Here is a 24,521-nt window from a genome sequence, read left to right on the forward strand (position 1 = left end):
GTCTGAAAGCAGGGAGGATGCAGCCCACACCCTAGCGGAGGCACAGAGTACAAAAGACAGATGTGCAAAAGGAAGGGCAAAAAATCAAGCGCTTACAAAAAAGGCAGTGTAGACGCTGTGGGGAGGGGACCCTGGTTTTGTACGTTTGCTTGTTTTATTTTTTTATCAAGTTTCATATATGAGATAATGCGCATATTCAAAACAATGGTGAGAAATGAGCTTCCAGTGTCCTTCCACGTCCTATGTGGTCTCACGTGCTTAGTGGGGAACTCAACAAATGTTTATTAAGATTGACTATAAAATGGGCAAGAAGGATTCATCTTTTAAAAAAAGAAAATGACCACAAATTCCTAACCTATCAGATTTCTCTAGATCAGGGGTCCGTCGACTACCGAAATCCAGCTTGATGCCTGCTTTTTAAAATAAAGTTATATGGAATCACAGCCATAATCATTCATTTATGTATTGTCTATGGCTGCCTTTGTGCTACGACAACAGAGTTGAGTAGTTATGACAGGGATCGTGAGACTCCCAAAGTCTAAAATGTTTACTTTCTGGCTCTTCATTGGCTTTTGCTCTGAGTGATTAGTCAGAAAAATCTGAATACTTAGCAATATAATATTGCCATGATCTTTTAGTAAAACGGGGGTATCTGCTTCAAAGCTAAGATGAAAGCAGAATTCGACAACAGTGTCCTTAAGCATTTTCAACTCTACAGATTTCCCAGTTTAGGCTTCCGGATCGGTCAGGATGGATATAATTTGTAATGAGACCCTCAGATGCTTAAGTAAGCTATACTTTCCTTGGAAAGATTCTAATAAAAGCAAACCCAGTTTTAAAAAGGTACTTTCTATTTCATTGTGAATTTTAGTCCTTAATAAATCCTTTAAGATTCTCTTCTTGCATAGAAAATTCAAGGGCCCAGAAAAGGTTTGGGGTTTTGTTTGTTTGTTTTGATTTTTCCTTTTTTATAGTTTGAGACATATAATGCAAGGAAGTGAGAAAAATGAAAGAGAAGATAAACACATGAGTAGGAATTTAAGAAATGTCAAGAGTACACAGATGTGAGAAAGGGGCTAAGGTAAGAAATGCATCCTCTCAGGTACACATTCACTACTTTTGTTGCTGCCTATTAGCTGTAACATCTAAAACACTGTTCAGGGGCTTCCCTGGTGGCGCAGTGGTTGAGAGTCCGCCTGCCGATGCAGGAAACACGGGTTCGTGCCCCGGTCCGGGAAGATCCCACATGCCGCGGAGCGGCTGGGCCCGTGAGCCATGGCCGCTGAGCCTGCGCGTCCGGAGCCTGTGCTCCGCAACGGGAGAGGCCACAACAGTGAGAGGCCCGCAAAAAAAAAAAAAATAAATAAAATAAAATAAAATAAAATAAAACACTGTTCAAAGAACAGAATTATCTCAGAAATGAAGAAAATTCAGCATCTCACCAGAGCTCTCACTACAAACCTCTATTCTTGGAATCCCAACATCAGTTAAAGGTGGCGGTTACCTGATCATATGTTCTAAACAGGTCTGCTGACGAGCAGTGAGCTAGAAGTCCCCAGTGCACAATTATACAGGTGACATCAAGAGGGGCTAACCTCTCATAAGTGATGGTTTTCATCCTGAATACTGGAACCATTCCACCTTGCAGGAAGCCCCAGTAAGTTGTTTAAATCACAGCTGTTTGGATACATCATAGCTAAACAATTTCATAACCCCTATCAACCAAGCCTTTCAGATACACAGTAATTAATCCATCTAACAAGTATTTCCCAATCATTTAATACACTCAATACACAAACCTTCTTTCATTATTATCAAAGAGGCAGGTAGCTATTTATATATGTGGGTCAATGGAGAATACTATATAATAAGAGACTGTATAACATAGTGATTCCTGTGTGGGCTCAGGGCCTCACTGTCTTGGGTTTCAATCCCATTTCTCCTGCGTCCTTGCTGTGTGACCTTGGGACCATCCGTTTGGATCCTCTGTGCCTCAGTTTACTCATCTTTAAAATGGAGATAAAGCCCCTCAGGGGATTGTTATGAGGATTAAGGGAGTTAACAATGTAACTATTTAGAACTATACCTGCATATAGTAAATGCTCAATGAATATTTACTGAATGAAGGAACAACGAGGTAGCAGTGGAAAACTTACAGATGAAGGCCTAGAAATCACTTCAAGGGGCTTTATTCAATATTATGTGTGCTGTCACTGAAAGTGGACCACAGGGGCAGCTAAAGCTGACATTAAATCAAAGTAAAATATTGTACCATCAGCATCTCAGTCAGAGACTGTATCTTATCAAAGTAGAAGGGCAAGATCCACAGTTTCCTTTTTAATTCCCAGATTTCTCAAACTCTTTCACAAAGCAATGAGTAAGTATCTAACAGTAAAATTATTTTTTTAAGTTGCAGTCATTTTCTGCAATACAATGGTTCTCATGCTGTTTTAAGTATCAATATACTAGTTTTATGGGAAAATGTGGAAGTAAAGGGCACTGATATATTTCACTGTGAAGTTGGTTAATTAACGTGCATCAAGTAAATGAACTAAATAAAGTTCATTATGTTTTAAAAGTGACAAAAACATAACAACTGAGTAATGGAATCATGCTGAATATTATAATTACGTGCTAAGAAATGCAGCTATTATAGTCTTTCCAAAGCTCGAGAAACAAAATTTGAAAACCTAAGAAATATCCTGTTCATCTTCATGTTACTAAGGGAGGAATTTTTGGCAACTCTATCTTGAGGAAACAAAATTAGTGAAAGCTCCACAAATGAGCATGTCATAGTTCTAAAATGTAGTGCTCTGATAAGTGTTTAAGCCCAATCCTCTGTGCACGCTGCAGTAGAAATAAGAGTTACCTATTTTCAAACAGATCAGGGTTTGAACCTTACCTCTGCCACTATGTGCAGGCATGTGACCTTGGAAAAGCAAACTTTTTGAGCCCTGATTTTCTCAATTGTAAGATGGTCACAACAGTTTCTACATCATAATAACTGAAAATGAGATTTAAATAAAATACCATGTTTGAATGCACCCGGCACAGTGTAGCACCTTGGCCAAGTGACATGCCAGAGCCAGCTCATGATAGCTGACTGCTACATTTTCAGGAATTTTCCAAGTTGGTTGTTAAACATAGCCATTATCAAAGCCATATATATATATACACACACACATATGAATAAATTCTATTAAAAACAAAGGTAATAAAAGCTTAAAACTCAAGTTCATTGATATCCATGGTATCTGTATGGTGAAAAAAGTGTATAATCATGTGCTCATGAGCATTACTTCCCAATTCTGAGTTTAATATTGTCATATCTGTGGCTTGAAATCAGCCACAGAGGGAATATTTTATACTATAGAAACTGTCACACAGTACAGATTAAGGCTGTGTGTGTCTATGTGTGTGCTGGTTCTTATCATTTATCAGCAAGTTACTATGCCTGACTCATCAGGAATACCCCTCCCTCCTCCAGCTTTCCCTCCCTCCTCCCTTATCTGTCCTCTCTCTCTTCCTCCTTCACTCTCTCCCTTCCTTCCTTCATTATCAAGTTCTTAGTCCACAGACCCCACAAATTTCCTCTTCCTGTGCCCTTCCCCTGTACCATTAAGAAGAGCAAAGAGCTACATTGACATGACTGAAACATCTCATCATAAAACCATCTGCCTTGAACAGCTTTCTCTTCTCCAGGTTAAAAATATGGACTTTTTAATCTTAAGATCCTATTTCAAAAATCAGTCTATCAATTCATTTCAGACCTATTTTATACTCTCTTGTTCAACCTTTAAGGATAAGGAGGTTGAATTTGTTACAAAAGTTCATTTTCATACTATAAGTATCAAACAAACCAAATCATTCCAAGTTATGTGGCAAATTTCCTGGGTAATCACAGTATAATCCAGCGTCTGAATAATTAACTGGGCACTGTCTTCCACCTTTCTCTCAAGAAATTCAGACTCAATTCTCAGAACTAAAGTTATTGTGTATGTCTTATTCTTTGAAAAGAGAAAAAAAAAGAATTTAGGTCTAAGTCGAAGTGTTGGCTCTCTAATGCTTCCATGAATTAAAAAATAAAATAAAATATGTATCATTTGACTCAGAAAGATCAAAAGATAATCTTACCTTGAAATATGCATGAGATAGAACCAGTGAGTTAAAAAGCTTTCTTTTTTTCCTTTCCCTTGCCAAACACATTTGTATTTTCGGTTAAAATACATAAACAAATAAATTTTGTAATAAAACACATTCATATTTCCACCAATTCCTCACCAATTCAGGAACAGACACTGCTCTATATAGCAGAAATGGTGACGCTATTCACTAACATCTTCTGAAAAAATTTTCTGTTGATCTGTTCCTGAAGAAAACGTCTGACTAGAAGATTGATAATCTATGGGAAAACTTCTTGGAAATTAGCTCTTACACGAAATCCCTTTAGCAGTTAAGCCCATTTAATCATGCCAAAGAAATCAACAAGGGTTTCTTAGTGTTGTTGATGGGGAGCTTGTTTAGCTATTATCATTAGTAATTTTCCACTGTAAGTTTTGCCTCCTTAGCCAGGTAAGAAGTGCAACTTATGACCTCCAGATGCAAACCAGTTATCAGCCTTACAATTCGACTGAAAATTTGTTTTGCTTCTTTGTGAAGTTCCCTAAGGGTAAGGTTAAAAAGAGAAACAATAGGGGAGTGAGAAATAAAGGGAGAGGATTTCAAACCACATATTACAAACAGAGAACAGAATCACAGAACGACACCAAGACAGTGGACTCTAAGACAAGATGGCAAGACAGATGTGCCAGACGAAACCCATGCTTGACTGCTGTACCAAGGAAAGCAAGCACAAGAACAAAACCACACAGAGATGCTGAGAGGGCAGCTCTTGGGGCTGCCGTGATCCCATGGAAATAATAATAAAGATGAGAACCCGTGAAATTATAACTACAAAAGAAAGTTATCCCCACAACTCATACACTGGACTTGCTGGGTTAGCCTGGATGTATCACTTGGATGAAACACGAGATGGCGTTATTATAGCCCATGCACTGGTGATGGAGGCCATGGTTAGTTGATTAGCTATAAAACTCTCACTGCATGCCACACAACGATCCTGGGCTCGTCCAGAAATAAAAGATACAACAAATAGTCTAAATCTGCAATAAAATTCTTTTTATGCCATCTGAAATTTGTGGAGAGGGATGTGCTTCTCTGTTCTTTCTGCATGTTTTTCTTTTATTACTATTATTTTTTTTCTGGCTCATTCGTCCTTTTTTTCAATGAAATGCATTGTCATAAAGGGGAGAGTAAAGACAAGTGGCCTGTGCAGATATAAGGAAAAATAAAAAGGGGAAAGGAGAAAATTTAAATAAAAAATATATAGGAGCAAGAGGAGAAAAACAAAGTACTTCATTCGTTTGTACACAACTTTCTTGGATTTTGTTGGTGTTTGTTTTGTTTTGAGCATAAATACTGGAGGGATATGCTGAAGGGGGAGAAATTTGAGATTAGGATGGCAAGAAAAGATTTTGTTGCCTTGGTTGACTTGTATATCTATATATCTCTCAGTATTTAAAAAATAATGACTCAAAAAAGTATAGCAATGAGTTAAAAATAGCCATAATGACCAAAATACTAAATATGAATCAAAACAAAATAAACTGAACCACCAAAAGTTCATGCGGCACAAGATGAGGTGAAACAACAGAAAATGTTTTTCAAATATATACAAAGTATATATCTATTTATATATATACACAGGCATGTGTGTATATGGATAGATATATCTGTATAATTTTTTCTCTCTACCCCTCCCAAGGATAATTGAGTTATGGAATCATCATTATAATTACGATAAAGAAAAAAACAAAACCTAAAGAAAAGTTAACATGCTTTTCCACCAAGTTAAAACAGTATCATGCATGTCTATGTTGGCTGATGTAAGAATGATGGTATGAATTTCTGTGTAAACACATGGCTGATGGCAGGGGCTGTTGTTAATCTCTGTTTACATTATTCTAATATCATTTATACTGTGTCTATATATATATGAAACAATAGGCTCTATATATTTAGTATACACACATACATAAATATATATATGTACACACAGTATATATATATTGGGGCTTATGGGAGAAAAAATACAGAACAAAAAGAATAAAAGAAAACACATAAAAGCCTCTCTTTTAAGACCCAATCCCTCTTTATTTGTTAATTTTTCTCGGGTGCGGGGACTTGCTTAATGATTTCATTAAGCTCACTCCTTAACAACTACTTGCACTGGCATTTGAAATCAGGAAGTTCTCATGGCGTTTGAAATCAGGAAGTCTGGCTTAAAATTCTTCCTTCAACATGCCCATCCTTAACCTATTACCTAAGAAGCCCTGGCCCTAGGCCATACTGTATATGTGCAGTACTAATTTTTCAACCATAACGAATCAGAAATTCTGTGCCCCCAAACTAAGATATAGAAGAATGCTCCTTGGGGTTAATTGATTCTGCCACTGGGTGGCATCATCTGTGGTTTTTCTTGCCTGTCCTTGGATGGGGTATGCTAAAAGCTGAATTAGAGACCTCTCCTTCGAGTTCTGATAATATTCTAGGCATTTCCATTCATTGTCTACATTGTTTCTTCCCTTCTTATCCCTCCTTTCCTTTTATTCCCCTTATTTTTGTATCTGTCTTCCCTAATAGACTATGAACTCCTGGAAGGAGTCTCGTCTTGTTGTTAATTTCCTAGAACCTACTCCAGTGTTCATACATAGTAGTCACTAAAAACTGTTACATAAATAAGTGATTTATTAAACTTTCAACTGGATGTGTACACACTTACACACCGATCTTATTGATTCCCTCTCCTTCCCATCATTACCAAAAAATCTTGGGTAATGGAGATGAATAGGAGTTTTTTCATTTTTACCACTTTCGTTTTTAGATTTGTTGTTCTGGTTATAAAATCTATGATAATGATCAACCCACATTTTATGCACACTATGCCTCCACTATCAATGGCCTAATAGCCAATTAGCTGATTTTTCTATACTTATATTTCTATCCTTATTCTAATTTTCAAAGCATTTTATCATTAGGGATTTAAAGGCCACATATTTGCTCCAGTCACTTAAAAATTAGCTTGGGCTGGGGTGGAGGTGGGTTATAAAAAAATGATGCAACTTATCACTGAGTGGGTTAATGAATGAAGATAGAAACTATACCATTAAATTAGGAACATTATAACCCATGAATGTACTCTATTAATTTATAAATCAATGAAGGAAATTCAAAAATTGGTAGGATTTAGCCTAGCCCTAAATAAGTGAATAGCTGTTTTCTTTGTGTACATTGAACATGTATTAGAGCTCAGATATAAAAATTACTCATGTCCACAGTCAATAATGATTAATTAAATTAATGAAATTTACATCTACTTACATTCTTCTTTCGGAAGCTAAAACATTTCTCAGATTACTTCTGTTATACCTTTATTCAAAGTGTTTTTAGGTGGACCCTAAAATTCAAGGTGAATTCTGGACATTGTGGCTCAGACATTCCTATGGCATTTCATTTAGGCATTTACTATTCAACTATACACTGAATAGTTACTTGACTGATTATTTAAACATGATTCTGTTTACCAATCATGAGTTTCCATATGGAAAAAATCTTTCTAAAATTAAATAAAAATCTATTTATTTGTAATGAAAATATACAAGTTGCTAACTTCAAGTTTGCTGGAGACACGAATGACAAAATGCATTTCTATAAACTCTTAAGATTACCAACATCATATTTAAGGTCGATAATCAGCACACATTATTTTTCATCTATGGATTCTGAAAAATAAAGCTCTCTTTCTTCCTATCCTTTATTAGAAAATTATTATTGTCTTAACACTTCAGCTGCATCCTCCACAATGTTCCAGCAAATAAAAACTCTAAGGATTTGCTGAGCTTTTAACAATTCAGTGCCAGATTTTCATATTATAAATACTTTACTGAGGCATATCAAACTGATAAAGACTAAGAACCCAGTTCTACCTGGAGAAGTTAAACAGGGATAAGCTCTTGGTGTTTTGCCAAATTTAAATTTCACCATAATGGGTTGGGTATTATGTTAGTGTGAGTAACAAAGAGGAACAAAGTAGCAATAACACCGAATGCAAATGTGAGGACTGTAGATTTGAGAAGTAAAAATACATCTGAGAATCACTCTGGGAATAGTAATTATTTTGTGATCTCAGATTACTGCCATTAGTTTAAACATGTCCCTCAATCCAACCATTATAAGTTGTTAAGCACAGTCCTATTGATAGATGGATGTGTTTCATCTTTACTTCCTTTTACCGTCTGCCCTCTGGTACAACTGCTGTCCCTTGAGATTTGATCAAAGGACACTTAACAAAAGTGGAGGCAAAAAGCCCCAGCTAATTGACATCCAGAAAAATGTATCCCTAGATAATGGCTGGATGAATCAATATAGTTGTTAATTACTGCCATGCCTACTTCTCAGGTGCAAAAGGCATTGTTTTTCATTTCTTTCCTCTGCTCTGTGAACACTGCCCCCATGATTTTTAGAATCTTAAGACCATAAACCACATAAAATTCAGACAATTGATAATTTTTAAATATACAGAAGTGGAACTGACAATACATTAGTTTTGATGTTATTTATTTTTTCCGAAAGATGGAGACACTGGGCACAGGAGTTGGGGGGAGGCAGAAAGAAGGAATGAAAAGTGAATTTAATCCCTTTATCTGTATTTCAGAATCCATTCCCACATTTTAGATCATCAAGGTAAACTTACTAAAGACCTTAATTTTTATTTGGCTTCCACAATCTCATGAGAGAATCCCATTTCCTAGTGGTTATTTGAATCCTCTCCAGCTTGTCTATTTGTTGTTGTTGATTACAAAGAGGTAAGAAGGACAATGAAATATGCTTTTACTGCACAACTTAACATCAATAGAAGTGTAGTTGGGAAGAAAGGGGTTTATATGCAAAGACGTAAATCTAAAGTACCAAACAGACACCTCCTTCTTTTGTAGGGGACACAATCAATGTTTACAAATTAGGAAAGTTAAAATCCTGACCCTCAACTTTATGTACTTGAACAGTTATTCAAATATTCTTCTGAATATATTTATTTGATACAGATGGATTCATTATTACTTTATAGTTCACAATTTCAATTCTGGGTTCTCAAAGCAAATGTCCAGAAAATGCAACTCACTATAAAATGATCTAGTTCCCAGCAAAAGAAGGGACAGGGTAAGGTAGAGAATTATTTTTGCTAAAGAAACATGGATTTTGTTAGGGCGATACTTACTTATATGAAATCATATATTTTAAAATAATTCAACAGGTTTTATTTAGCTGTTTAAAGGGAGATGAAGTGAGAGGTATGAAAAATCTCCAATTTTAATTTAAGATTATGAGGTATTTTGAGAGTCATACAAATTCAGTCAACAAATACTAATTGAGCTTTCACTCTGTGCCTTGCTCTCATGACTTAGGCTTTTAAAAAAAAACTCATTTACATATGTTCTAGCAAAAATATACAGAGAAAACTTGAAATCCATTGGATGTAAAAGGTTTCTAAACTATTATCAACCACACTCTCAAAAAATTTAAATTGTCCTTAAAGAACTAAGCTACACGACTAAGCTACACCAAACCAGGGTGATCCCTAAATGCCAAAGTGGTTTGTGAGTATAAAAGTTATTTGCTTACATCTGACTCAAAACCAGCAGCTTTGAAACCCAAAGAAATATCATTTCATTTAAAATTTGATGCCCACATGAACACAAATGTTGTTGAATATAACATATACTAAAGTTATGAAAAGTTTATACAAATTTATGAAAAGCAAGAGCTTCTAGTGGACCTAAATTAATCAGGAAAGAACCTGTAGAAGTTAAATACCTTATTACTGAGACAGCCTAGAAAATCATAAATTTGCTAACAAAGTAAGAGAAGATAAGGTAATTTCAAGTAAGATAGAACAAGATTAGCCAAATTGAGTGTATTTCCAGCAAACATCAGGCCTGGAAAAGAGTAAAATTTTAGAAACTAAGGTAGTGAATTAGAATGTTTAAACTTAGAATTTTAATCTCAATATCCACATAGAATCTCAGGATTAACAGTTTATGTCAAAGTTATGTAAATGTCACCATTGTCCACTGCTGCATGGGCAACAGAAGACTTCTCTTTAGGCAGTGTGAAACTTAACCCCAGAAACAACCGGTTTGATGGTTCTGATTTTTAATCTGTAATATTTCTGGAAAATCTTAAGGCTATAGAGATATTTCTCATACAATGCAAAAAAGGACTTGACAGCTCTAAGTATGTAATCTTCATCAGTATTAATCAGGTTCCCAGGGCAAAACCTCTGCATCAATCGGTATATCTATCTCCTTCCTACATTAAATATGCCTCTGACATATTTCCCTGTGCATCTGAATCACTTATCAGTAACACTTTATGGAGAAAATTGAGAAAGAAGAAATGCTCATTCTTCAAATGTGATGAGTTAAATAATCCCAGGCAGAGGGGATCAATATCAGCCTCTTAGAGCTACATGTTAGCTCCTTCAGAGCGGGCATTCTGTCACTTGCTTTATTTATATATTCCCTCCCATACTCCCTTGCAGAACACAACAGATTGTTTTAAAAACTGTTTTTATTCCCCCCACCCGCCCCATGTAATTATATCACTCAAGAAATGCTGGCATTGAATTTCTGTCCTCTGTTTTTGAATCAGATGAAACACCTGTGCAGTCACTAAAAAGCAAATGGACTTAGTCTGGGGCTTTTCAAGTTTGGGCTTGTTTATGTTCAATACCAAACGGTAACATACCCACAACCTGGGGAGCCATAGACCTTGTGAATCAGAGATCTAGAAAAGCCCTCTGTCTTCTTATGGAGGCTGCTATGGAGATGATGGTGTGTAGGAGGGGGAGGTAGTAGGGGAAGACAGTGGTGATAATTGAGAATGATCAAGCCTAGATTTTTATAAGAAGACTTAATATCCAGAGATTTGATAAACATTGTTACATATATACAGATATCACTGCTATGAAAGCAAGAAAACCAGAGAAAGGATACACAGAGAATCCAAATTGAAATCTAGGTATCTTACGTTATTGGCCACAAAATCAGTGAATTTAACATGCGTCTTGGAGATCATGCCCTATTCATAACTGAATCCTTAATATGTAGCACATACCTAACAACTGACCCTCAAAAAATATTTGTTGAACTGAATTCTGTTGGAGAGGTAAGTTAGATAAGAAAGCTCCATATTCTATTTTCTAACAGCTCATTTGGGCAAACTATTAGAAAAGGAAGGATTCAAATCTAGAGATATACTGTATCCTGCCTGAGGGCTCAGAAATATTTATTAAATGAGTGAATAAATCAATTAATTAATTAGTTAAAATTTGTTGCCCACGTTCTGGTATAGATTAGACATATCTTCCCTTTAGAGTTAAAACCTCACTTAGAACACTGAGATTATTACCCAATAATCCGAAAAAAAATCTGACCATCCAGGTCACAGTTACTTTCCTCCCTCACAACTGAGCTTCCAAAGGAATAGATCACACTCCAGAATGGAAAGGTCCTGCAAATTATTGACATGTCCCTATGTAATGCTAAGAACAGGAACCCACAGAACTTCCTGGATCCAAAGCCATTTGCAAGATACCAAGCAGTCAGGCTTCCACAAAATCTGAAAATTGTAAATAATTTTAGGGTAACAAATGGAAGATTTTCACTTTTGTTATACTAATTTTTTTAATGAATCTTAAATTTCTCTAGAATTAGCAAAGGAAATGTTTAATGGCTCTCCTTTATTTTTAAAGAAAAGGAAAAAAAATTAAAGCAACCCATAGAATCAACTAGGAAATTCTATTTATTTCTCTTAGCCTTTACAGAAATAAGATCCTAACCCAACTCCAGCTTTTAACTCTATTAAACATACACAGAAATTCGATGATATCTGTTCTCTATTTTATATATATATATACATATATATAAATATTTAACTTATAGCAAGTCTCAAAACAGATGACTTGGGAAAGTTGATAGGAAATAATCAAGGACTGCAGTTGCCTGCTGGACATTATATCATATATAGCTCACTATAAAGAAAGACCATAAAACATCAAAATGTATCTGGGTGCAAATGGGGAACACACTGAAGCTTCTAATTGCCAAAGTCCTCTCAACTTCAGCACAGTAGATACATTTCGAAGCATCTCAGCCGTTGACATGGCATGGTTCTGTCCTAATTTTGTGTTTACTATGTTATATTGCTGCACAAATTCTCTCAACACACAATGAACAAAATTAGTATAAATATAATACCATGCTAACTGCTGTTGAAATCCCATGGAAAAAATATATTTTTTTTGGTTGTTTGGTTTTGGTTTTTGCTTTTGTTTTGTTTGCCACTTAGAGTCAGAACAGTTCAGGAGGTTTACATGATCTTTATGGCCCCACTTTGGCTTTATGATTTTTTTAACGTCAATCCAATATAGAAGTCTTCATGTCCCACCCCCTGTCAATTTCGCAGCTGCCACGGGCTGCTATACATTTGCTGCTTTGGTGGTTAATCTGGGTGTCTGATTGCTCCAAGTTATGTCTTATGGACTTTTCTTTAGCTAGTCAAGGAAGTGACTTTAAATTTCCCTGGGATCTTATGGCTCCTTCCATGGGATTTGATGCTTTCGATTATATATTGATATTTATATATGTATTTATATACATATATAGATACAGGAAATACACACATTAACACACTATAATATATATATATAAAACACATGTATATTCACATATACGTATGTATTGTTTTTTGCAAATGAAAAAATAAAGCAAGCAAAACAAGACTGACCTAACCTACCTGTACTCGGCTCACATTCAACGAAGTCTTCGTCATCACTTGAACATTCAGCAGATGAAACAAGGTCATCTGATGTTGGCTGCACATGTCAAAGAAAACATAATGAGGTGGGGGAAGAGAGAGGAGAGAGAGAGAGATAAGGAAACCAATGAACAAAAGCATGAAAGACTTATCACTGTGTCCTGCCTCCATCATCTTGCTGTCTCTCTCCTCTAAAGAGGGTATATGCTGTAGGGTAGAGAATGTTAACTCCTGTGTAGCTTTGGATGGCTCTGGGTCCAGACAATCTGTGTGGGTCTATGTAAAGTTGAGTGCCCCAAGGTGGTCTGAGGAGGCTGAAGCCTATCCTATCCCTGTAGATCACATTGTGCAGCCTGACTCTATCCTGACTTTAATTTCAATTTTGAGAATCAGAAGGGCAGGAGAAGGGCTATTGCAAATGGTGGCAATACCAGGGAGCAAGGCAGCACAGAACTACACTGCAGCTTGGAGAGGGTTTCAATACACATGGTGTGCAGTCTCAAGTGTATGATTTGGTGGTCGTGAATCTATAGGCTAGCATAATTAATGAACACTGTGGAATGCAGTCTGTTCGGGAATAGCATAATGGCTTCTCTCACTATCAGCGATTCTTCATGTAATTGCTGCAGCTGGTTGAATTAGTAACGTTGACCAGCAGACAGATACTACAAGACAGCCTCTGGACACAGGTAAGGCTGTTTCTGAAGACAGCAGGAAAAATTTTGATTGCAACAAAAGTAATTCAATTTGAGACAATTTTTTTTTTTTCTATTGAATCCTGCAGAAATTCCCCAATGCCAGGGAATCTGCTGCTGCAAGAAATATAGGGGACTGTGGGTGTGGGCAGTAAGAAGGCCCCTTGCTACACAGTAGACGAGAAAAGCACTTTCTGTACCTGGTGCATTCTACATGCACAATAAATACTCTTTCAATCATTCCCTCCATTATTAAGCTACAGATCTTGCCTAAAAAAACAAACTTTTGTCCTACTCTGTGCATAAGAGTACTCAGTATATAGCAGTTGTTCAACAAATGCTTATTGATTTCTCCCTCCTGATGTTATAATATTAACTGACTTGCCGGTCTTATTATTCCCAAAGCATTGAAGCCTGAATCCATATTCAAGAGGAAAAGCAATTACAAGTCAGATGCTGTGCTAGACATGTATATATGCTTATTACTTGTAGATATTACTAATTAATTAGACACAATTCTCACAATGATCCTTTGGGACAGGGATAATTATTATACTTTTAAAGGGCACTGAAGTTCAGAGAGGTTAAGCAAGTTGCTAAAGAACCCACAGCTAGTAAAAAACAGTGAAGATTTGAATAGATACGTCTTAGTCAAAGTCTGCATCTGTAGCTCCCATAGGCTTCATTATACCCCTTCTTACACGATGTTATGGACTGAACTGTGCCCCCTCCCAAATTCATATGTTGAAGTTCTAACCCCCTAGTACCTCAGAATGTGACTGGTATGTGGAGATGGGGTCTTTGAAGAGGTAATGAAGTTAAAATGAGGTCATTTGGGTAAGTAAATCCAATATGGCTGTTGTCCTTACAAAAAGATGAGATTATCTCACACACACACACACACACACACACACACACACACACACACGGAAGGCCATGTGAAGGCACAGGGAGAAGACAGCCATCTACAAGACAGGGGGAGAGGCCTCGGAAGAAACCAACACCCCTGACATCTTGACCTCGGAATTCTAGCTTCTAGAACTGTGAGAAAATAAATTTCTGTTGTTTAAGCCACCCTGTCTACGGTCCTTTGTTATGGCAGCCCTAGTAAATGAATACACATGACAACCCATATGCTTAGTGTTTCCAGACAACATCCTTCTTGAAATAGACATAGTAGGCACAGAATTGCCGGACACAGCAAAGAACAGTAGAAAAACCACATTAGGTAATGGATTTTGCTTAATTAACAGTGGCAGAGAGGTGCCTTAAACCACGTAATTGATCTTTATTCAATACCTGTTAGGGAGATACTTCTACCTCTGCTTCTCCTTAAAGTTAATAGAAAAAGATTTTTCAAACATACTATTTTTATTGTCAACTAGACACTACTGCAATGTGCATTTCATTTCCACAACCAATGCTGGCAGCTGTATCCTGGAGCACCATTATTCGTGTTAGAGAGATCATGAGCTCACTGTCTTGGAGTTTCCTGCTACGATGGGGCCCGATACGTGTCCACTTCCGTTCATTTAGGGAAGGGGGGTGATAAGAGAATAAATATTAACGGTGTAAATGCAGAAGCAACTATAAGAGGCAAACACCATTTTGGGAAGGGCCACAATTATTGTTTGATTGCTCTAAAGCATGCATTTTCTATGGGGATGACATCCACCCACGTCCCTCCCCCAGCCAGCAATAATTGTTTTGGGCAAAAGGAGGAGGATCTTAGGTATGAAAATGGCCTGTGATCAGCCAAGAGCCACAGTACTAAAATGAATAGACAGTAATTCTGGTATTAAAATTTTATGGAGAAGGACAATTAGGAAAAGGTCTAAAAGCCTTCTTAGAGGCTGGTAATGAAAAAGAGGTTGAGAATACATTTCTAAAACGTAATCCATCAAAAATTAATTGTCGGTGACTTGATTATAAGGACCTTACACAGAATGGCCCATATAGGACTGAACTAGCTTTGATCCCTAGAAAACTGGTGAGTTAATGAAAATCTAGTGAGCTTGTCTCAACAACTGAAGGCCAGGCAATAAAGTTTAAAGAGGTCACTGAGCAAACGTATAAAAACAACGCATAACTCCAACAGAAACGAAAAAAGGAATTAACATATTAGTGGAATCTTTAACTTAATACCAAAAAGTATCTTAATTTTTAAGAAAATTAAGATTTTACTTAATCCTTAGAATTATCTTAATTTTTATTGGCCAAAGGTTTTTTTTCTTGTTTGTTTTTGGTTTTCGTCTTTTTTAAGATAAGTACTAGGCTCTGCAGTGGAAAGGATATTTCCTATTTTCCCCTCAGCTTCCCCCGCCTCCTCTAATACCTCACAGGTTCTCGCCCCTGTAGTTTGAGTGACACTGTCCCCAGCCCCACTCCCCTCCCCCATAACCACCTCCACTTCTGTCCCCCAAATGGGCCCCTAATCCCCCTGGCAGGCCCCAAACATATGCTCACCCATGTTCTCACTCCCTATGCCTCACTTCCCAGAGATTTTTTTAAAAAATATGAGTATGGATGAGAACAAGTTTCCTCCCAGGCAATGGAAACACATTTTGCCAGTAGCTCCTATAAATGGTGGCTAGACTCAAAGAAGATGAGACGACAGGCAGTCTAGAGAGTGTGGTAAGATTGCGCTTGGCTCTAGACAGCGTAGCTACGAATCCCAGCTCCTAAACGTATAGTCTGTGACCTGGGGAAGCCAGTTACTTCCCCTCTCCGGGCCTCAATTATTTTCATCTGTAAATTGGGATAAACAGAGTGATTTGTTATCGACTGAGCATGTGATTTAAGTGTACTGTTAAAAGTGAAGCTCTGTTCTTGGCATATGGTACATGCTCAATAAATATGAGCTAAAACTAGCTAACTAATTCCATCCATCAATCAATCAATCAATAACAGGAATGTCAAGCCTGGGAGCCACTCCTAATTTAAATAGATGTGTTATCTGCCTATGCACTCTATCTTTAATGATTTTTTCCCCCATTAGAACTGCTCTTCATTGTTGATAATTCCTTACCTCCATTGAATGGTACAAACACCATTTCTGGTTGGGTCGGCCATGAAGAGAGATAAAGAAAAATATACTCATGAAGATGCCAAGAGAGCTTAAAAAGCCATTGGAAGATCTATTTCCAGTGGCTGTGGATCCAAACATTGTGTGTGGCCTTCTGTGAATTCAGCCTCTTCCTTTCTGTCCCTCCCTCAGACTTCACCATCACCATTTACAGATTCAGCCAATGAAACTCCCAAAGCAATTACAAACATCTCAATCCTCTCCTGGCCCAACATGGTAAACAATGTTTATCTGGAGAACCTGGCATCTAACACAGCCACGCCTGCCACAAAACACTGTGTAGTTTCAGAAATGCTTTCTCTGCCAGAAGCAGGAAGCTTTGATTTGCAAAGGGCTCAGGATTCAGATCACTCTTTTTAGGGATTTTAAAAAAATGACTTCTGCCCTTGCCACCTAAACACAACAACGAAAATTACAAACCAAGGGTTTTGGATATACACTTAGGATCATATCCTAAAGGAATGATTATTTGATCCAAAATCACTCTCAGAAAACCCAAGCCTTTCTTTTAGTAGATTTTTAATTTTTCTTGTCTGTGCCCTTCCCCAATTACAAGCAAATGCAGGGTCTGACTCTGACCTTTGGAGGAAAAGGCACACTTCCCTGACTATTGGTTCCCATGACTAGTGGAGTATGTTTCACTACTGCAGTATCTCACAGACTTGGGGTACAATTATCATGAGAAGAATGGAACTATGGACTTTTTTCCTTAAATAAAATGCAGGAGCCCTAGGCTGTGTGTGTGTGTGTGTGTGTGTGTGTGTGTGTATACAGACACTTGTAGTGACATCTGCTGTTTTAACTGACCACCATCCAGGCTCCTTCGAGTAGCAGTATTGCCTTAGGAAATGTCTCTACCCATAGAGTTATGTGAGGAATGTTCATCAAGTTGCCTTCCATGTCATCTCAACTTCTTTTCCCTCACAATGATTGTCTAAAGGTCTCATAATTCCTAATGGCTAAGCTTAAAGTGTTTACGTACTGTGGTTCCACTATGTCAAATATCAACGTTATCTGCAAGTCATTCAATGAAGAATAGAAGATCCATAACCACTCCCCAACCAAACAGTTTCTTTGTGGCTAAGTGACTAGGTCAACCATCAGTGATATGGAACTATACCATCAAGGTGCTTTGTTCATTCATTCATGCATAATAAATATTTATTAAATGCCTACGTGTCCAGCCTTGTAACAGTCAGAAGAGATAAAGTGATAGATAAAAACAGTTCTTTTGCGCTGGGAATTCATAGTCTCTGAAGAGACTGTCTGGTCAGCGGACAAACTTGACACAGTAAACTGAATGCTATGACAAGAGTAAGCATAAGGTGATAAGGGAGCATATAGCAAGGGAGCAGAGAGAGCTCCTAGGCAGAGGGGCATGTGGAAAATGAGCCCTCAGGGACAAGCAGTAGTGAAGCAGGGGAACGCTGAGAGCTTTGCGAAGGAAAAGGGCATCCTAGGTGAAATCGACAGTCTTTGTAAAGGCTCGGAGATGTGAAAAAGCACAGCTTATTTGTATACCCACAAGTAGTATGGGATGACTGGAGTGGAGAGATGTCCTAGAATGACAGTATGACAGCTCCTTGAGTTATCGTGTTGTTCTTGCAACCTTGGATAATGAGCATGAATTTAATATCCTGCCCTATCAGACTCCTCTCATTCTTTCCCTCCCCACATCTCACCAGTGTCATCCATCACATTTCCTTAGGGAGCTAATAATACACGTGGTTTCAGAGCACAGTGCATGGGCCTGACTGAGCCATTCCCTCCACAGTGCAGATGCAAGACCTTTCCTTGCCTTCTCAAGGGGAGGAAAATAGGCTTCTGTCCCTATATATTAGCCAAGTCCTATATTAAAAATAATAACTCATACTACCCTATTTTAAAATATGTATCTCATATTTTTAATCCACATGTTGAAATTACTTGGTTCTGTATTAGGACTCATAAAGCTAAAGATAGGTATTATAATAACTTCCAATAAAATATCTCTCTGGCAGGAGCCCTCTTTATTCCTTTCCTGAAAGATTTTTTATTGCATTTATATTCTTTTTTTTACCCCTACCAGTGTTTATTGAAATTACCTTAGAATAAACTGGGATAGAAGAAAGCTCAAAACTCTGTCCACCCAAGTAAATTTATAGATATATTTACCTTCTAATTCCCTCAGTTTTACAAACCTGGCTTCTCATTTTCCTCCAATGAGTTATTGTTTCTATAATCACCTGCTTCTAATTATTCACTCTGAAGGGCTCTACCTCATCTCAGTACAGGGATGGTTCGACACCATTCTTCATCGTTATCCGTTATTCAGCATTGAGAAAAATATCTGCTTCCGTGGTCAGAACCGCTTAAGAGAGTTTCACTATGTCCGCTTCTTACTGCCCAGATGCCGATTTGTGACTTCAAAATTCCAACCTTTAGCCCTTTATCTTATACTGAGAATAGGCTAATCATTTGGGAGGTGATCTTTTTTTTTCCACCCAGCTCCTTGGAAGCACAGTTATTTGACCGAGATTAAGCGGCAGATAAAATAAGTCCTGCCACAGAACAGCTTTATGAAATTATAAATAACACACTCAAGAATGATGATCACCTTTCTTCCAGTGAAAAAGGAAAGGAGAAAGGCCCATAAATATTCTGAAGTCCCACAGAAAACAGCCATACATCTCTGCAGCTGCTTCATGCTAAAAAGAATTAAATTCCTTCAAATGCTTGGTGTTTTAGTTTTTTGTCTCTAAACTTCCATTCTGAGATAGAGTTGGAGTTAAGTATCTCATATGAGGGATGGTCTCATTCAGCTTCATTATGAGTATTTATTCTCTATTTAAAAAAAAAAGATGTCTGAGATACTTTAAAGTATATAGACTCTAGATCAATCAATAATCTTTAATGAGATTTGAAAAGTTTGACATCTCAATTTAAATTTATTTGTTAAGACTTTCTTTATCAAACTGTTGCCTTTGCATAGTCCAATCTTTGATAAATGCTAATAGATACCTCCCCCCCCCCCCCCACAAACTACTGGATGATTTTTAGGCTGAACCAAAGGTAGGAAAACCTGGAGCTTCAGCAAGCTTGTTAGAAGAGATCATCTCATCCCTCCCTTCTTCCCCACCAACCCCACCACTACACCCAGTTCAAGCCCAATCCCGAAACAACCTTAAAGCATGATAAGATTGTATGAGTGTGAGTATCTATACCCTCATTTTATTCTGAACATTCTCTTTATCGTCATCTTCAAAAGAACCACGTTGAGAAAATGAAATAAACGATTTGAACTTGTCATACTCAAGTGTAAAAGACAGAGGCATATCATGAGGCAGGTTCTGAACAACGGAAACAAAGGGACAAAGTTCCAGCCTGGTTAAGATGCTTTCTGAGTTCTCCTTTCGTCTACCTCTATGTGCCTAAGTATCTTTACTGGAACAACACTGTGAATTTTTAAAAAGCCTTCTGGAGTTCATGTCATTGTGGTTTTTCAAGACGTTACTTTCCTCTCTACTCTCTACCTGGAGACAACCGCTTGCCAAATAAGACATGACGACCCACATATTTTACTTGGCTCATATTTCCTTGGAATGAGGTTTTAAGAGAATTGCCTTGGGCTACAGACATTGCATTCGGCATGACCAAAATTAGTTAATTGGGACAGAGCTTTATCAGAAAACTGAATATAAAAAATAAGAGCAAACAAAAAACAAATTTAAAAAACCCATTTTTCTGGATATATGATTTTATGGATGCATGTACTTACTTATTCAATCAGTCTTCCCTCAACAAATGTCTACTAACAGCCTATCATGTGTCAGTCACTCTGCTGAGGGCTACATAGAGCCAGTCCTTGTCCTCCTGGAGTTTACAGGATACTAGGATTTGAGCCAGGCCGAACTAGAAAGCACTGAGTGATGCTAAACCATCAGCTACAAAAACGTGAAATTAATGTGAGGTTCGTTAAGTGGTACCCACTGTAAAAAAATTGATTACCCGCTATCATTAAAGACAGTAGATTATATAGGAATCCAAGTGAAGAGTATCACCAGCTTCTTTTTAAACTCTGCCCACTGTCAATAGCCTCCACATCGTTCCTTGTTTCCTACTCCACATATACTGGAGCACGATAAAGAGTGACATGATTTATAATAACTTTTGCTAATGAATTAACCTTTAAGGAAATCCCTTTGTCAACTCAAGATTTAATCAACAGTAGAAAAACCAAGCTAAGCTTAGCCAAATTTTGTGCCAAAGATTGGAGTCCTTTATTTCTATCTTTTTTTTTTTTTTTTTTTTCCGCGGTACGCGGGCCTCTCACTGTTGTGGCCTCTCCCGTCGCGGAGCCTAGGCTCCGGACGCGCAGGCTCAGCGGCCATGGCTCATGGGCCCAGCCGCTCCGCGGCATGTGGGATCTTCCCGGACCGGGGCACGAACCCGCGTCCCCTGCATCGGCAGGCGGACTCTCAACCACTGAGCCACCAGGGAAGCCCCTTTATTTCTATCTTTGAAGCCTGTAGGATTATATAAATATATGTGGTACAGCATTTTTTTTTTTTCTTTTCTTTCCAGTTTTAAGAGTTTTCTTCCATCTGCTCAAAAAGGGAAGGGTTGGGGCTTCCCTGGTGGCTCAGTGGTTGAGGGTCCGCCTGTCGATGCAGGGAACACGGGTTCGTGCCCCGGTCCGGGAAGATCCCACGTGCCGCGGAGTGGCTGGGTCCGTGAGCCGTGGCCGCTGAGCCTGCGCGTCCGGAGCCTGGGCTCCGCGACGGGAGAGGCCACAACAGTGAGAGGCCCGCGTACCGAGGGGAAAAAAAAAAAAAGCAAGAAAAAAAAGCAAGGGGGCGGATCAAGAGACGGGGGAGGGAGAAAGCAGAAGAGAGCAGGTAGAAGGGGGATAATCTGACTGTTGTTCAAGGCTGCCTGACCGAGGGAAGAGGAGTATTGAACCACAGAAGATTAACCAAACTTCAATGTACCTTCCCCAAAGCAGGAGGAATGTAATGCTACGTGGTGTTCCACTGATAAGCAAATCCCTCTAAATCCTTTCAATTTATTTCTTGGCCTGGAGAAATTACACATTATTTAGAAGGCAGGAAAAAATAAATAAATAAATAAATAACCCCAAAGAAACGCCCACCCAACCACACACCAACTCCAGGAATCTAGATCAGGAGCCTATTGATTATATACACACAAAGGTCTGGCTTTAATGGCTGCTTTTCTTATTGGTGCAGCCCTCTCTGGGACCGCTAATCTGAAAGGCTTGGCTGTGTTCCCTCTGTAAACTCTCCTGGTTTTCACCGCAAACCTTGTTTTGAGTACTGAGGATCTAACCATGACAAGGGAATGCCAATCCAGCTCAAGCTCCAACGACCTAACCTACTTTTCTTGTTTGCTCACCTTCTCGTCCCCTTGTCTTCCTTTTCTTTTCTTTTTCTTTCTTTCTTTCTTTCTTTTTTTTTTTTTTTATTTTTGAGTTGGGAGTTGCTTTCTAAGTGAGCCGTTTATTCCAATGATAATACTGAAATCAAGCCTCATTTTTAGAGGGCGAGTGACCACGGCCAAATATTAATGTGATTCACAAATAGTGATGTGGGTATCAGTCAGTGGATGTTGAAATTCTGAATAGTCTGCATCCTGGAGGGCATCAGTGTGTTTTGTTGATACGATTCATTTCTCCATGTTCTTTCTTGCTCTACAGTTCAGAAAGAAGGAATGGGTTTTGGGGGAAAAAAAAAAAAAAAACCTAGGAAAAATAGAGTCATATTTCTTTGTGAAATGATCTAACTCTTGGTCCTCTTTTTTGAGTTTAACCTTATCACTGAACACAGGGGAAACAGCCCTTCCTGGCAGGTTGAGAGCACAGCTTAGAAGGCTTAATAAGCTCCAACATTAGAGGACAGCAAGGAGTTGCAGGATAAAGCCAGTCCTGGATTTTGGTCAGCAATTCTGAAAAAAGACGTAACGTAGCCATTCAGTCCAGAGCAAGTAGCAGTGGCTCTCAGTCTCTGGTCTCATGACGAACTAAGGCTTGCTAGCTGAGCAAGTGAGAAAGGAGTGAGGCAACAGCCAAATGCTGGGAATCAAACAGAACCTCGTCTTTATTTTGTCGAAGGTAGGCCACTTACACCGAAGAGTGTGCAATGCACGTGAATATCCGTCAGGTCTGTCCGTGCAGAAAAGAGTTGAGAATGGTTACCTTGCAAAACTAAGCATGACTGAATTTCATGCTTAGTAAACAAGAAACTAAGAAAGAAATTCAAGCTCAAGACAACAGACAGTGAACCCGAGAAGGAAGAGCATATTAGCACAACCCAGAACTTAGTATGTGGCACAGAAAACTTAACCCAGAACAATCAAATGCAATGGACTGAATGTAAAATACAAGTAAAAAGAGACAAGGTTGCCTATTCCTTATTACTCTGAAAAGAGTATTTCCCACTCAGCCATGTAATGTAATATTGGAAAAGTCAGATATGGGTGTCAGAGCAACAGCAAAATACTTAAAGCAAGGTTTGTGCATCTGACTTGGCTTACAGTTGATCTGCAGTGAGTCAGCCTGAGTCAAAACTGTGAAAGAAAGATGAGGGCCAACTGAAGAGCCTGATATCAAACCCTAAGAGAGGGAAAATGCAAAGGAGTTTGGCTTTGCAATGAAAATTTATCCCTGGTTACTAATGCCTTGAAAACAATACCAACCTCCCACAGAGAAAGATGGGAGGAGAGATTCAAACATAAATTTTATTTTTTATTTATTTTTTTTTTGCGGTACGCGGGCCTCTCACTGTTGTGGCCTCTCCCGTTGCGGAGCACAGGCTCCGGACCCGCAGGCTCAGCGGCCACGGCTCACGGGCCCAGCCGCTCCGCGGCATGTGGGATCTTCCCGGACCGGGGCACGAACCCGTGTCCCCTGCATCGGCAGGCGGACTCTCAAACACTGCGCCACCAGGGAAGCCCCAAACATAGCTTTTTGATTTGTATTATAAGTCTCAAGTTAGAGAAAGTCTTTAGGTGCTGTTGCATGCGAAATTCAGGAACCCAGATGGGCCCAGTTACCCTCCAGAAGTCATGTCCTCATTCCTAGGCTGCAACCAGCCTTAAATGGATAACCCCATGCTCTATATAAACTCAAAACGATTTACAAAACCAAACACAGGACGACTTCTATGTGGGAAGGGAAAAGACTACTCATCTCTCATTTCTGATGGACAGCAAAGCTAACACCTTTTTCGGGTTTTCGTTTATAAGCAACAGCATCCATTTACTGGTAAAGTGGGTGTTGGAAATATAGCAGGTGTAATCCCAGGCCTGAGACCTATGTCATCACACAGCGTTCTGTGCTCACGAGGACCTTGTGCTTGGTTTAACGCTCTGCTCCCACCATCTTGAAATTCTGAATCATTTTATTCTTGAATTTGTGTTTTGTAAGAAAAGGGAATGAGACAAGGGGGTACGTGCATAAGCAAAGGAGATGCGTGCATTGTGCACATCCACCCCTGTTCCTGGCCACCCCATCTACATATAGAGTTTCTGATGCCCCATGAGCCCAAGATTCTGTGGACCCATCATGTATGGGGGTAAAATGAATCAAACATATTTATTTGAATTCATCCCCTAACATTTCTTCCTTCTTTCTTATTTTACACTGGTTCCTGTGGATTTCAAAGCTGCGTCTGAGAGGGAAAATGCAAAGGACTTTGCAAAATGTTTTTGAACAGTCCAGAGGGGTCCGATGTGGTTTTCAGAAACTCAGATTATGACAAATAGTTTATGCTCCTAAAACTGGGTCCCTTGTGCCTTCACTCCTGGCCTCC

General features: G+C 38.5%; 1 protein-coding gene across 33 annotated transcripts in view; it reads right to left on the reverse strand.

Moving 5' to 3' along the window:
* The window catches only part of NRXN3 (neurexin 3), a 1,710,573-nt gene that overhangs the window by 37,896 nt on the left and 1,648,156 nt on the right, over positions 1 to 24,521 (reverse strand). For 26 of the 33 annotated variants that reach the window (XM_067027973.1, XM_067027953.1, XM_059057591.2 and 23 more), the window contains one exon: positions 12,913 to 12,991. In XM_067027973.1, the coding sequence (XP_066884074.1) occupies positions 12,913 to 12,991 (79 nt within the window). Of the gene's footprint in view, positions 1 to 12,903; positions 12,992 to 24,521 lie in introns of all 33 variants that reach the window. The other 7 variants (XM_067027960.1, XM_067027956.1, XM_067027964.1 and 4 more) reach the window with 1 other exon arrangement.

This window comes from Kogia breviceps, chromosome 3, assembly GCF_026419965.1.
Source record: "Kogia breviceps isolate mKogBre1 chromosome 3, mKogBre1 haplotype 1, whole genome shotgun sequence".
In the NCBI taxonomy this organism is placed as follows: Eukaryota; Metazoa; Chordata; class Mammalia; order Artiodactyla; family Physeteridae; genus Kogia; species Kogia breviceps.